Source organism: Heterocephalus glaber, unplaced genomic scaffold (genome assembly GCF_053883595.1).
Source record: "Heterocephalus glaber isolate CG9 unplaced genomic scaffold, H.glaber_assembly_v1.0 deba00001442, whole genome shotgun sequence".
In the NCBI taxonomy this organism is placed as follows: Eukaryota; Metazoa; Chordata; class Mammalia; order Rodentia; family Bathyergidae; genus Heterocephalus; species Heterocephalus glaber.
Window position 1 is genome coordinate 54,703,056 of NW_028258296.1, and position 15,385 is coordinate 54,718,440.

The 15,385-nt window shown below is 44.6% G+C and overlaps 1 protein-coding gene across 32 annotated transcripts in view; it reads left to right on the top strand.

The window, feature by feature from the left end:
- Positions 1-15,385, top strand: part of Pde4dip (phosphodiesterase 4D interacting protein) — a 248,460-nt gene that overhangs the window by 224,967 nt on the left and 8,108 nt on the right. For 23 of the 32 annotated variants that reach the window (XM_013075467.3, XM_087212735.1, XM_004853867.4 and 20 more), the window contains 9 exons: positions 2,244-2,429; positions 4,914-5,165; positions 6,344-6,475; positions 7,129-7,248; positions 9,035-9,224; positions 9,833-9,957; positions 11,652-11,891; positions 13,634-13,744; positions 14,744-14,970. In XM_013075467.3, coding sequence (XP_012930921.1) covers positions 2,244-2,429; positions 4,914-5,165; positions 6,344-6,475; positions 7,129-7,248; positions 9,035-9,224; positions 9,833-9,957; positions 11,652-11,891; positions 13,634-13,744; positions 14,744-14,970 — 1,583 coding nt within the window. The remainder of the gene's footprint in view (positions 1-2,243; positions 2,430-4,913; positions 5,166-6,343; positions 6,476-7,128; positions 7,249-9,034; positions 9,225-9,832; positions 9,958-11,651; positions 11,892-13,633; positions 13,745-14,743; positions 14,971-15,385) is intronic. The other 9 variants (XM_087212728.1, XM_013075474.3, XM_021265792.2 and 6 more) reach the window with 1 other exon arrangement.

Consider the following 15,385-nt stretch of genomic DNA (forward strand, 5'->3'; position numbering starts at 1 on the left):
AGCTGCCTGTTTGACTTTTCACTCAGGTGTACATGTTAGGGGCCTGTATGCATCACATCCTAGACAAAAATCAAGAGACCATCCTCAATCACCAACTGATTTTTTCAAAAACATGTTTTTTTCATTAAGTTTATTGGTGTGTTTTAGATATACAATACAGTTACATTCATCTTTGGGATCTTGTACCTTTACATGAGTATCTTGGTTCTTATTTTTTTCCCCATTCCCCTGCTCTCCCTTCACCCCCTCCACCCTTCCCTATTTACAAAGACTTTGTTTCCATTTTTTTCCTTTACCCATATTTTTTCTTTTCCCTTCTTTTCTTTCCCCTACCCCTCCCACTTCCCTACTCCTTTAGACCTTTTCTTCCTATTTCACAATATCAATTTAAAAACATATTTTTATTTAAAAAATCCACAACAGTTTTGATTATAGTTAGCTAATCATTTTCAAATAAGCATACCCGTGTTTCTCATTTCACACTGTAGAGCAAAGAGGCAAAATATTTCTTACAGGATTATGACAGCCAAAGAATGGAAAGAAATTCATATCTACCGATCCCGTATGCATGTTACCCATGTGATCTGTATGGTGGCCCTCTGCAGGTGTTACAGCTTACTTCATAGCTATATTCTCTTCATTTTACATCACCATGCATGGATTTATGAGTGACCTGGAATCCTTGATACATACAGACATGGTACATGTCCTGGGGGGAAGTAGAGGGGCACATTTTACTTACATGTGCCAATATAACTGCCAGGGGCTGCATTATTCACTCACAGCTCTGCACCAACGATGGCAGGGAAAGGGCCATCTGTGTGTTCACCTCCTGCCTCTCACCACAGCTGATGGGCTGGCTTCAGGATGTTTCTGTTGAAGTCTGACTTGGGTAGAAATGCTCCCAGAAAGCACAGTGCTTTCTTCTGCTGCCCTCATCTCTCCTAGGGGCCATTCAACCAGGGTCTTATGGAGGAGGAAGTATCCTATCCTGCCTGAGCCTGGCCTCCATGTTTCTAAGCCAAAGTGGGCAGCAGCTGGACCAGTAGATAATGGGAGGGTGAGCACAGCTCTTCACCCAGAGCTGTGGACAGCTGCTTAAATGCTTTCAGTTCAAACATAGCAGAAGGTTGGGATTTTAAACTCAGAATGCCTCCCCAAAAGATGCCTGGGCTGTTACTTGACAGTTTGGGGTCTTTGTAGTAATACTCTGTCATTATGTCAGCAAGATGGGCAAGGGATGTATTAAACAGTAATCACTGTCTTCCACATTAGACATCCTCCACAGGTTGATCTTGAATTGAGCTCTCTCCATTGTCTGGTTTCCTCTATCTATTTTTAGAGGAAACAGAATCAAACACTGGATCTTCCCAGGGTCCTAAAGATTTGTCTGAAGTTTAGCTGCATTAAGATTGGGCATAGAAAGTTGTTTTTTTTTTTGGTACCGAAGGAATCAAACTTGGGACCTTGCACTTTTGAGGCAGGCGGTGGAACCACTGAGCTAAATCCTGGCCCCTGGGAAGGTTTTTAAAATGCATATTTCCAAGCCCTATACCCAGATTCCCAGAGTTTCTAGTTCTGTTTGTCTGCCTTAAGACTGAAGAATTGCACATATTAAGAGTTTTTCCTAAGTGATTCGAATACCCATACGGGTTTGTAAGCCACTGTATCTCAGCCACTTCACCAAGATCTCTATTTTTCATCTGCTGGATGAACACATTGATTTGGGCGTCTGAAGTTTGTTTCCATCAGAGTCCTGAATTGCATGTACTGTGCTAGTAATGCAATTTGCCCTATAGCCCCATACTCCTTCCTTCCTCAAGATGGACCCTGCTTTCAGAAGAGCAGTTCTAGCCATCAGGAGACACTTGTCCCCAGGGCAAGGACTGGTACTTGCTGGGAGCAGCAGTCCCACACCTTTGAAAGCAATCAGGCACAGCCATTCTGACATGGGGGGGGTGATACTGCCATCTTGCTTTCTGTAGCCGATAACTTTCAAGATGAGCCAAGAACATCTATGCAGGAAATCCCTGGCTGGGGAGGAAGCAGAGGTGAACCAGGCCAGACTCTCTGGAGCAAGGATCACCCTTAGCCAGCTCAGCCTGCACCATGTTCAGTGCCAGCCACTCCCCCTGGCAGTGTGGGTCACGGAATGGTTTCACCAGCTCAATCTTTTACCCACACTTTTGTTTCCCTTTCTGCCTAATGATGTGTCTCCTTTTTCCCTAATTTTCTGTTTCTAGGCTTTCATTTTAACTCCATACCCAAGCCGGTTAGCCTTCCCCAGGCACCATTGCCCTCAGCTCCGACCAGCTTCCTGGCTTTCAGCCCCCCTGGTCCTCCCCTCCTTGGCTGCCGTGAGACACCGGTGGTGTCCTTGGCTGAGGCTCAGCAGGAGCTGCAGATGCTGCAGAAGCAGTTGGGAGAAAGTGAGCACTCCTGCTGCCTTTGTGTGCTGGCGAGTGGCAACCCCAGACTGTGTTGCTCTGCATGGCTTTGGTGTGACAGCGGAGTTGAAAAAATAGAGGAATGTGTTATATCCTGAAGACTGATGAAAAGCTCTGCTTGCTTTGTTTTTTGTTTTTTTTTTAAGTATTCACTGCTGTCTTTCTGACATGTGTGTCTTATCAGTTACCAGTTTTATCAGTTATATATACTCAGAGGCTCTAGACCTGGTGCTCATCCACTCTTGACAGAGTTGGGTACCATCAAGTATCTGAATACTGACAGCCTGGGAAAATACTTCTCTCAGGGTGGAAAAGAATTCTATGCATTGTATGCAAGATGACCTGGTCATAAAAAAGATGGCCACATTTATGGGTTCTTTGTGGGGTTACTGTATCTCCTACTGTGAAATACTTTCAATCATATTCAATTCCTAATTATCAGCCTGAGTTAAAAAGGTGGTGAGAGAGATTCAGAAGTAGAAGTGACAGAGCCCCTTTTCCTGTTGTGCGGGTTCATCCCCTCTCTGTGGACCGCTGGAACCACAAGCATAGGACGGTGGTTTCCATCCCTTTTATTCTCTGACTTCCAAGATAGATATTTTTTATCAGTACTGGAGAATGAACCCAGGGCCTTTTCTCTGATCTACATACCCAACCCTTTTTATTTTCTAAGACAAGGTCTTGCCAAGTTGTTCAAGTGGAGGTCAAACTTGCATTCCTCCTGCGGAACCTCCCGGAGTGCCAAAGATAAACTTTATATAATCACATAATTCATAGACTGTATACGTCATCTTTTAGAAAAAGATTTGATCTATTTATGGCTTAGATGCCTCATTGCAAAATTTTGCATGTATGCTATCGTTTTTGGTTTAGAAGAAAGAGAAGGAAAAACTTCACATGATGAATTTACTCTCTAGTGGTTCTTAAAAAAAACAACAACTAGAAAACAGTTTGAAATTATCTGAAAGTCATATTCAGTGCCTATAATGAAGCTTGCTGACCCAGATATTGATAATGAGGGTTTTTATGTCAAGGATGTCCAGTGACCAAATATCACAGCCAATTGTTTGTATTCGTAAGGCCCCTTATAATATCATTTGGACCAGCATATTTCTTTTGTCAACCCTGAAAATAGATACTTTGTTTAGTCTTCTCCCAGAGTATTGATCATTTTTACTCATAGACTTGGAACCTTCCGTGACTTTGGTTAAAAAGTGAGCTGACTTTCTACAACTATTGACTTGCCCATTTTCCTTGGGTTTAGATGAAGCTGAAAGGAGTGTGAAAAAGCTAGGAAATAGTATGGTTCTTGAACCCCTCTTAAAATTTTGGTGCTTAAACTCCTTAATTTCCCTCTTTAACTCCCAACTAGCTATCCTAATGAACATTTAGTAGTTTGTAAATTGGAGACAGAAGAACCCATGATGATACTTCTTAAACTTAGCCACCTATTTATTAGAATCTCCTGGGATGATTTCTAAAACATCCACAGCATGAGATGTATTCCATATCTATTAAAGTAAACTCTCTGGACGTCCATATATCAGTGTGTGTGTGTGTGTGTGTGTGTGTGTATTTACATTTTCTCAGGTGATTCAATTATGTAGCCAAATTTGAGAACAAGATACAATTGGGAATAAACTTTGGTAAGTGACACCTGCAGTAAAATGATGAACTCACTATTTGCTTAGGGAGAGCTGCCTGTCTGTTCTGCTGCCCTTGTTGATAATCCCTGGAAGAAAAGCAGTCTGAATTTTCTAAAGTACAGCCCTGCCCACCTCCTCTCCCCCTTTTCTCCTGGGCTTATTTTTTATAGCAAAGAACCAGAGTTGTTTTATAAAACCGTCCCGCTTGGAATGGCATTCAGTGATACTTTGGGTAGGTGTCGTGATACTTCACATTCCTTGAGTCATGTAGGATGAGGGCCAAATCACTTAGTTTTATAGGGCTTCCCCCGCCTCTGCCACGAGTTTTTCAGCCTGCAGGAATTAAGCTGCCATATCCAGGCATATCCAGGTGGATTTTTTATTCCCTTTCTCCTCTGAAAACCTAAAAAGAGGAAGGGAAAGATTGACTGGTTAGCTTCCGGGGCCGGCAAATTCTCATAGGCAAATGAATACTCCTGTTTGCAGATACCCTCACTCCTAACTTCAGGACTGAGTGCAACTTTTCAGGACTCTGTCATGAGCAATTATAGTAGAAGCCGGGAGTGGAGCCCCTAGACTTTTCCTTTGTGTACACAGGTGACTTTCAGATACTTTACCCATCCTTGACCTCTAGGCTCCTCATTTGAGAGAATACAGAGTGAAAGTTACACCTCTAGATAATAAGTCTTCATCTCACTGTACCCTGCATGGACTGGGATCTCTGGTGTCCCACACGTCCCCAGGCAGTCTTTGTTCTAGCAGTCATACACTTTTTCACTGATTTTTCCCTACTGACACTGTTTCTCACTTTCTGTTTCAGGTGTCAGCACCGTTCCTTGTGTTTCTGCAGCTACATCGTTGAGCAACCATTTGGAAGCTAGCTCTCCCCACTACCTCAGTCCTGCCCAGCCTCACTCTCCTCCCAGGGGCGCCATAGAACTGGGCAGAATCCTGGAACCCGGGTACCTGAGTAGCAGTGGCCAGTGGGACATGATGAGGCCTCAGAAAGGGAGTGTGTCTGGGGACATCTCCTCAGGCTCCTCGGTGTACCAGCTTAGCTCCAAACCCACAGGTAAAGCACAGAGCCAAGAGGACGTGTTTGAAATGACCTCAGTCAGCTACTCCTTCCCTCCCTGGGGAGGGCTCTTTTCTTTCCTCCTCTGATCCCTGGCATCAGAATTTGAGTAAGATGAAAGGGCTAACCCGGTGCTTGATCCTTTCCAAGTGTGTCCTGTCCTTCTCCTTGCCCAAGGCCACTGTGCTCTGCAGGGACATGGGAAAGTCAGGGACCCACCTCCTGTGTTCTCACATTTATGTTCTTCACACCCTACTCTCAGATCTTTCTAGAAGGCCAGGCACAGACAGGCGCCGGGTCTTTCTCCCATGAGTCAGGAGTTTTACAGAGACACGGGACCCACAACCACACATATGCCCTGTGTACAAAACCCAGTCACACCAAGTAGAGGAGTGTGGGTGAGCAGACAAATGTTGGGATACAGATCAGTTCTAACAGTAAGACAGTTGTCATTTTCAGAAAAAGACTGAACCCAAGGCAAAATGGTGTAATTGATGCAGTCTCTTGTTAGCATCTCTCCAATCTTCAGCATCTGTTTTCTTTCCTTGTGGGTGCTCCTTCTTCCTCTCCAATCCACTGCAGATCCCTAGATCCGTGCAGGCTATCCTTTCTTCCGCCCTTACTGAAAGTAATTTGATGGAAGCATTCAGTTTCAGTCATTAACCACACAGGGTAAGTGGAAGGTCATGTATTCTCCCCTGAGGCCTTCTCTCTGAGGGCAGAGGAAGGAGTGTCCCTTCCTAAACAAATATTCAGTCTTGTTTCAGTAAGAAAGGTACTAGAAGAAAGGCAAAGTGAGTCCTTCCCTATCTTTCTCAAAGCCACACCCAGGAGGTAGCCACACCTTTCCAAAGGGTAGGCAGGCCCTGTCCAGAAGCATCAGTTAGTATTTTTGTAGAGTGTGTGGCACTCCATTTCACTTTCCTGACCTCCGTGTGGGAGGAGGCCAAGGGGGTTTCCTTGGCGAGGGACCATCCTGTTCTTGAAAGCCCCTTTACTCTATACACAAGTGACCTGTATCCACTGGGTGCCTGCATGAGAGGATGTACATGGTAGAAGGGGGGTGATGTTTAGAGATTTTGCTGAGAGGCTACTGGTCAAGCTGTGTCCCACACCCCCAGTAACTCATATTCTTGTTTCCCACTTCTCTCCACATCCTGATGGGGTGGCTGCAGGGGCTGACCTGCTGGAAGAGCATCTGGCTGAGATCCGGAACCTGCGCCAACGCCTGGAGGAGTCCATCTGCACCAACGACCGCCTGAGGGAGCAGCTGGAGCACCGGCTAAGCTCCACGGCCAGAGGGAGTGGTAGGGAACCAGCCCGCACTGTTCCTAGCTGTATTTAGGGAGCTTCTGAAGGAAGGCCTTAGGCAGAGTTTCACAGTCCTCAAAGGACATGGATACACTTTACTCCATTTGTTTCTCATAGACAGTCCAGCCAAGGAGGTAGGGCAAATACTGTAATTCCTACTTAAGAACCCTATCTGAGCTTAGAGAAGAACTTTCCTCAGTGCATAAGGAGGTTCCCAAGGTTTCCTGACTTCTCACCTCATCCTTAACCTGTTTACACACTGTTTGTTGGCCCTCTGTGTCCTTGCCATTGGCAGGTTGTCACCTGCCATGCCTCCAAGGGCCCTCCCTGTTTTCCTAGGTGTCCTCCCTGTACCCTCATGCCCAAGCTGCTGTCACTTGGAAGCCACCTTTCCCCTTGCAGTTGTCCTCTAGTACACTTAGAGCTGTAGCATGTGATAAGTGTGTGTAAAGAATCCACTGAGAAGAGGAAAACACAAACTGGAGTAGAGTCCACTGTGCAAAACCAGCATTGAATCTATTGTGCTTTGTTAGTTCCAGGCTTTGCGTCCCAAGACTTCCTTCTAAGTTGGGACTGCAGATCTTTGGGAGATAGAGAATAGGAAGCTTTTGAAAGCATCTCTAATCCAAGTCTGTGTTTTCCGGTACAGGATCCACTTCTCATGTCTACAGCCAGGGCATGGAGTCCATGCCTCAGCTCTACAGTGAGAATAGAGTCCTCAGGGAAGAAAACCGGAGGCTTGAGGCTCAGCTGAGTCATGTTTCTAGAGGTGGGTGGCCAAAAATCATGAACTATGCTGACTCCTAGATCTGTTTATTCCCTGACCACATGAATCACCAATTGGAGAAGCAAAGTGATAACTATCTAGATCCACCAACCCCAGATTCTCATAGCTATTCTCAGTCCCAGTGACGTTCCATGGACCCTCAGTCTCTGAGGCTCTGGGCTGAATGGCACTAGAAAGTCCATCACTTCTATAAAGCCCACCTGTACATATCCAGAGTCACCAGCTATCAACCTGGTTGCCAGTATGGAAACTATATTAGCTTTCCTGTCACTGGGGCATGATACCCATTACCCACAACTTAAAGGAGGAGAGTTTTAATTTGGCTCGCATTTTAAAGGAGATTCAGTCCATGGTCTTCTGGCTCCCCAGCTGAAACATCATGATGTGGGGGACATGGCAGAGGAAAGCTTCTCACCTCATGGCACCCAGGAAGCAGAGAGAAAAGAGAGATATGCCCTCCAAATATATGCCCTCAGTGACTCACCTCTTCCAACCAGGTCCTATCTCTTAACAGCACATTCAGCTCTGAACTCATCAATGGATTGATCCATTGACGAATATAACACCCCTGTGATCCAATCACCTCGCAAGACCCCCTCCTCTGAATACATTAGACTTATGGAGGGCATTCTAGATCTAAACCATCACAGGATATGTTCTACCTATCCTCTCTCACAGCTGATTTGGACCCACAAAAAGAAGGAACATGTGTGCCTGTGTTCCTTCTCATATATCTCCAGACTGCTGCAGCTTTGCATTTCCCTCCTGGTCCTGCTTTGCCATCCCTGACTCCTTACCACATCCCTTCTCATACTCTGGCTGCTCTCTGATCAGTACTCCTATGACTCTGTGTTGGGAGGCACTAGTAAGTCTCCCCTAGAACTTTCCCAGGTCTATTGGGTTGGCATCCTTAGGTTGGTGTCATTTCCCATGTGGCTTTGGAGACAGCTGACTTTAGTGTTAATTGACTTGGTCAAAATAATAACAAATTGCTTTTTTATTTACAAACATTATGAAATAGCCATAAAAAGACTGAGAATATTATCTTAATGGATTAAGTCCACAATGAAGGACATTGAGAGATATTTCTAAATTAGCCATTTCCTAGTGAGAAGGCTGGAGAGGAAAGGTTCCTTCTTGGGTAAGATAACAAAAGTTAATGGTTAGGAGAGAAACAGAGCAATTAAACTACCAGTGCATGCTTGGAAAGACTAGAACAGGTCTCACAGGTGAGAAAATTATAAAAGATTTAAATGTGTACAATTTGCTGGGCCCAGGTAACTTCCACCCCGGAGGACTCCCTGAACCTGCAGCCTTTTCCTCGGGGTCACTGTTGATCGTCTTTGAGAATATGTGATTGGAGAGATGCTGCCAGACCAGAAAAGAACAAATGTTCCCCTTTACAAAGTGTTGAAAATAATATATTCTAAAAATCATAGACAAGAAATCTTGTAGATCTTTGGAAAAACTCAAATAGATTGTTGGAAAGATGGTAAGTGTGCATCTAGAAAATGGTGAGCTTTAGAAACCAGAATATCTTCTTTAAGAACGAGGGAGACCATCATAAATCAGAGCATCAGGATACTGCAGGAACAGAGGTGCACAGCCCCCAGCATGTGTGTTGTATGGCGAACCAAACACTTTCCCCACTGGTACAGCAGCTTCTGACCCCTTCCCTCAGTTCTGTTTGTCAGGACAGGTGTGCTTTGGCTCACGTCCTCGCTGAGCTTCGGTACCACACCACCAACCCCTGTGTTCTGCCCACCAGGGCACTCCCAGGAAACAGAATGCTTGAGGGAGGCTCTGCTCTCCTCTCAATCCCGGCTACAAGAGCTGGAGAAGGAGGTGGAGCAGCAGAAGATGGGGCGGCAGCAGCTTTTGAAAGACTTGCAGGAGAAGCAGCAGGAGATCATGCACTTCAGGGAAGAACGTCTGTCCCTCCAGGAAAATGACTCCAGGTAAGAAGGGCCCTGTTGATAGGGAAGGTGGTCTCAGTCAGATTAGAGGAAGGGAATATTGGCAGTGCCCTTTATTGGAAACCTCACTTTCCTCTCTGTTATTCCTGCCTCGTGGGTAACTTTGAGCAGAAGGAAGGCCTGTCTGGGAAAGTCTTTTGCACTCCAAAGTGGAGAGAATGAAACCCTGTTATGGCTTCCATATATCAGGGACTGGACAAGGAACATTCCCATGCTTCCAGTTAGATTCAAGATTGTATTCTCACCACTACCTGGAGGCTGCAACACCAGCACAAGTTTGAGTCATGCTCATCCCCAGCGCAAGCCCTGCAGCCGCCTGTCAGTGTGGTGAGCACTGTAGGAGGAGTGAGGAGACTGTGCTAGTGTCTGTCCTCCTGTCTGAGGTAGCCAGTGCTACAGATTCACACTGAATCACTGCACCCACCCCAGAATCTCCCTGTACACCTGTAGAGAAAAGTTGATGGTCTTTCTGACCCTTGAGTTGACATCTGGGGCTAAACTCTGTGAGGCATAAGTTGGCTCAGAGGTGAATACGCTCTTGTGGCTGAGTGGCCCTGCCAGCCCAGTGGGCCCTTGCCTCTCCCTGGCAGGCTACAGCACAAGCTGGCCCTCCTGCAGCAACAGTGTGAAGAGAAACAGCAGCTCTACCAGTCCCTGCAGTCGGAGCTACAGATCTATGAGGCATTTTATGGAAATTCTCCAAAGGACCTGAAAGGTAAGCATTCCCTCTCCCTCTTCTCTCTACAACACAAGGGTAAGGTGTTGGTGTCATGAGCAAGATCTGTCTTGGGTCCCTTTAACAGTGGCCCACAGGAATCAATCTTTATCCATTTAGATGGCCAGGAACAAATTAATCAATTGGTAGATGGCTTTTTTGCCCAAAACATGGCCATGGTCTTTTTTTTTTTTTAATGCAAAGAACTATCCTAGAGCTATTGTCATTTGAAAACATCTTAAGTATTAGAAATAACATATAATGTAATAGCACATGCAGCCAATATAACAGACATCGTTTTCTACCTTGACCTTATTCCCCAGTGAGAAGTTAGAGATTCAAAACCAGAAGCAAAAGAAACAATATTTTATAAAATACTATACAGTAATAGGATTTAAATTTCAGGCATAGTTTTAAAAACTAATTGCTTTTCTTGAGGACATTTACCCTCTGCTGATGCAACAAACTAGTATTTGAGAGCCTGTATTTCCCTATTCCTCTTCTGCAGCTGGAAAGGGGTATTTGAAGTATAATGTTAGCGAGTCACAGTGGTGTTAATTACTTTCTTTATCACTGGGACACGATACCCAATATCCACAAATTAAAGGAGGAGAGATTTACTTTGGCTCCTTTTGCAGAAGTTTCAGTCCATAGCGTGGGAAAAGGGCATAGCAGAGGAATAGCTGCTCATGTCATGGCATCCAGGAAGCAGAGGGCTCAAGAGGGGACCTGGGAAGGGAGATGTAACCTTCTGAGTCTCACCCACAGGGGGCCGCCTCTTTGGACCAGGCCCCACCTCCTAACAGCAAGTCAGCTGTAGTATCCCTATAATCCAGTCACCGTCCAGAGGTCCCGCCTATGATCACATGAGGCTTTCAGGGGACACCTAGACATAAACCATAACACACAGTAAGTTATATCAGAGGGCTGATATCAATGTGATGAAGTTTAGCAAAGATAAAAAAATGAAATTGTAAGCTTGATTTAAAAATATCAGTGATAGAAGTGCAGGATGAGGGAACTGACTCTGTGACCATTTGTGGAATTAAAGGTAGGGGAGTTTGGTAGAAGCAATTTTACACAAGGATACTATGGGAAGGGTTTCTGGCAAAGCCGACTCAACCTGAGACCGCAGTACCGTGAATATGATGTCCATGGGGAGACTTCACATAATACATAGTTAGACTTGAGGTGCCATCTTGTAAAGTGGACTTTGACATACTAGGGAACTTAATGGAGAACAGGACCACAATGGTACGCAACCAGAAATCTTGAACTGATCAAAGAAACAAATGTTTTTAGGCTTTGAAAAGATTATAAGGAGATGAGAACTTACTTCAAGTATGTATTTGAAGAACGGTCAGGTAAAGAACTCATGTGTTTTGTGGCTCTCCACAAAACCCAACAAGGGGTGAATGGGAGAGGAATTTTATTATAATTTTCACTGGGAAGTATGAATTTTCTTAACACAGGGTCTGCTTTCCTGGTTTGCTAGAACTCAAAGTCTAGGGGCCTCACCAGGCTGAAAGAATAGTTAATGTACAAACCCTGGGTAAGTGTTGGGTCAGAGGGGAGACCAGCTTGGCTGTGGGAGAAGTTTGGTCTCAGTGGAGTGAGAAGTCAGGTTAGTGGGAAGGAGAGTCACAAGTGCTTGGAAATAACACTTGGGTCAGGACCCCTGTCTCTTCTTTCAGCTTTCCACCTGGATGCCTATCACCAGGTTCCTTTGAGCAGTGACTTGAACCGCCTGGTGGCAGAGATCCGAGCTCTGAGAGGGCAGCTGGAGAAGAGCATTCACGTGAACAATTGTCTGCGGCTGCAGCTGGAGCAGCAATTGGATGGTGGTGCTGGCAAAGGCAGCCTCAGCCCCTCCTCCATTAGCCAGAACTTCCCGGTCAACAGTGACCCTGGAAACAAGCAGCTGCCCTTCCAAGGTAGGAAGGGAAAAGGCATGAGGGCAGCCAGTGGGGAGTCAATAAGATGTGTGCGGTGGGAGGGGCCACCTTGCCTCACCTGTGCTCCTTAGGGTCAGGTTCAAATTGGAGAAGCTTTGATGTGGCATGAGGTTTAGAGTCAGATTTGTCTCTAGTTCCGTGTTTGTCACTTACATACTGTTTGCTTTGGGCGGAGTGTTTAAACCACCAGCTGTTTAAGTCTTAGTTTCCTCAACTTGGAGGTTATGTGGTTATTTGGAGCATTAAATGAAATAATTTTCCAGTGCCCAACACAATAAGAATTGTTCAGTACTTAGGAGCTGTGTATGCTAACTTCTGTCCCTTGTATGTATGTGGCATTTACTGTTTTCAAATATTTAATTTTATTTGAATCAGGGTAGGCTTGACTATCTCTGTTTCATTTGAGAAAACTGAGGTGTAAGTGGTCAACCGAGGGTTTATAGGAGTTAGAGACAGAACCAGGAAACAGAACAGATGCTTTGATTTCCATTCCATGTTCCTTCTGCCTCACATGCTCTGCCTCAGTATCACTGATCTTCCCAGACTGTCCGGGATGGCTTTTCTTTCTCTCTTTTGGAGGGGGGAGACTTGGAATGTGGCAAAAGGCTTCTGTCCCTGAAGGAAACCAGGGCCCTGGGAAAGTACTGGCTGGTGGCACATCTATTCCTGCCTCATTCTCTTGGCTGCCTCTTCAGATAATCATGTTAACCAGATCTCTCCCTCTTTCCTCAATTCCAGTCTCAGTCTTAACTTCTCTGCATTTTAATGTGCATGTTAATAGTGCCCCCATTCCCTAGTTTCTTGACACGTTCAACTTCTACTTCCTCTTCTATTTTTCCTTTTGATGCACCACTTAATTCACTCTCTCCACTCATCTCCATGGCTAGATCCTCAATTTTCTTCTAATTAGGAGTTGCTCCTGCTCCGTTTTCTCTAAAGCGAGGCTTTCAAACTCTCATGCCTGATATTCTTAGGTCACATTAATCCTTATTTTCTCTGATTGTGCTGGAAACTCAGTTACCAGACAATGAACTACCAGACAATGGCCTCAAAGTGCATTTTCCTACAAATGATTCAAACTTATCCTTCTTTATGGTATAATAGTACACCATTATGTATAAATACCACATTTTCTTTATCCATTCATATGTTGCTAGACATATGCCACTTCCAATATTTTGCTATTATGAGTTTGTTGCTATAAACATACTATATACATGTATGAGTATTTTGCCACAAACCATTATACTAGACACTTATAGATGAGTATATAAAATTATACCTAATTTTTTTTTTGGTACCAGGGATCAAACTTGGGTCCTTGCACCTGCGCAGCAGGAGGCAAAACCACCGAGCTAAATCCCCGGCCCTATTCCTAATACTTTTTAAAAGTAGAAGATACTTTCTCTTGGCATACCTCTTTTTTTTTTTGTACTGGGATCAAACTCAGGACCTTGCGCTTGCTAGGCAGGCACAACGCCATTGAGCTACATCCCAAGCTGGAATACCTTTCAATTCCAGGACTTCTCTTTGGAAGAATGGAAACACTGACTTGAGTGATTCCCTTGGTTTTTGTTTTCTTTATTGTGATATACAGATGATAATTATATGAGAGGTGAGTCACGCCACCTAGCTCTTGAGTGCTAAAGACCAGGCTGTGCATGAGCTTGCATGCAGTGTGTCCCACAGGTCCCGACACTGTGGTTGTCTTTACTCCTCAGATTCAGCTGCTTCCCCTCCAGTCCGGGATGTGGGCATGACTTCTCCAGCTCTGGCCCTCGCCAGCTCTTCTGCTCCTGGCTCACACACCGCCACGGTCAGAAGGATGAATGGTAAATATGGGAAAAAAGGGTGAAGAGACAATGATGTAAAATTATGAATGCAAACAAGTCTTGGTTCTCTGTAAATATGTTACTGGATTTAGAGCTCTTTCTCTGTGGCTGCAAAGCTTATAGCAATACTCCTTCCACTTTCTGGGGCTGCCTTTCTTGTCATTTATCTTCCAGCTGTTTTCCTACTGCTCCGTTTGTGCATCATCACTCCATAGTGTATCCACTCTTGAGTGTGCTCTCTGTATCCACTGATTTCCTTGTCTGTGTCTTTTCTACCCTGAAACCTACTATCATCTGTTAATAATACTTCACTTTCCAATAAGGCTAAAATTTGTCTCCTAGAAAGTTTATCATTATAAGCTGATATAAGAAAGATTATAAACATATAAAACCCATAAGGACTAAAAGGTATACTAGGTCATGTGAAATAGGAAGAAAAGAGGCAGAGGTAAAGTGGGAGGGGTAGGGGAAAGGAAAGAAGGGAATGGAATTAATATGAGAAAAGGAAAAACTGGAAACAGTCTTTGTAAATAGGGCGGGATGGAGGGGTTGAAGGGAGGGCAGGGGAAGGGGGAAAAATAAGAACCAAGAGAGATTATATAGAGGTGCAAATTTCCAGTGATGAATGTCATTATTTTGTATACCTAAAATGTACCGATAAAATAAAAATTTAAAAAATAATAAAAATTGGGCCGGGGATTTAGCTCAGTGGTTCCAGAGCCTGTCTTGCAAGTGCAAGGGCCCAAGTTCGATCACCAGTACCAAAAAAAAGAAAAAAAAGATAATAATAATAAAAATTAAAAAAAAATTTTTTTTAAATAATAAATATATAGAACCCAGAATATCTCTGTGGATTTACCCACCCTGTATTTTTGAATGCTGTCTTTCTTGGTCCTGGCCTGAATCACTCTCTCTTTTATTGTTTGAACTGAGGATATCATCATGGATAACAGCAGTTCTTATTTTGTTCTTTTGTTTGGTTGGGTTTTTTTCTTTCAGAGCTGGGTTTGAATATTTCTCCGGTCATGAAGGACCCTCCTAAATTGGAGGGCGATGCCACCGATGGGTCCTTTGCCAACAAGCATGGTCGCCACGTCATAGGCCACATTGATGATTATAGTGCTCTCAGACAGCAGATTGGGGAGGGCAAACTGCTGGTCCAAAGGATACTGTCTCTCATGAGGCCAGCATTCCACATCCCTGGCCTGGAAGCACAGAGCACAGAGGTAATCAGACCCTCAGCTCCTGGGTGCACGCTTTTCTCTTAGGGGCCCTTTCTTCCTCTGATTGCACCTCCTCCCATTATTCCTTTTCATACTGTACATCTCCCAACAGCTACAAAACCATCATCTTCCATTTATTCTAGCCAGGTCCTTTCTTCTCTCTCTCCTATTTTCACTGTAAGTTCTACTCTGGGGCAGATAAGGCAAACTGGGTATTTCTCCTCCGAGCCACAGAGAGCCTGTGCGGCATTGTTATCATCCTCAGCACAGCATCTGTTAAGTGTTGACATACACACGGCACTGTACTGAGCACTCTCTGGTAGCTTATTATTGTTACAGTCATGCTGGCACATGGCCATCTGCGGGCAGATTGCAGTTAACCAGAGGGATAGGTACTGAGGCAGTTGCATCTGTATGG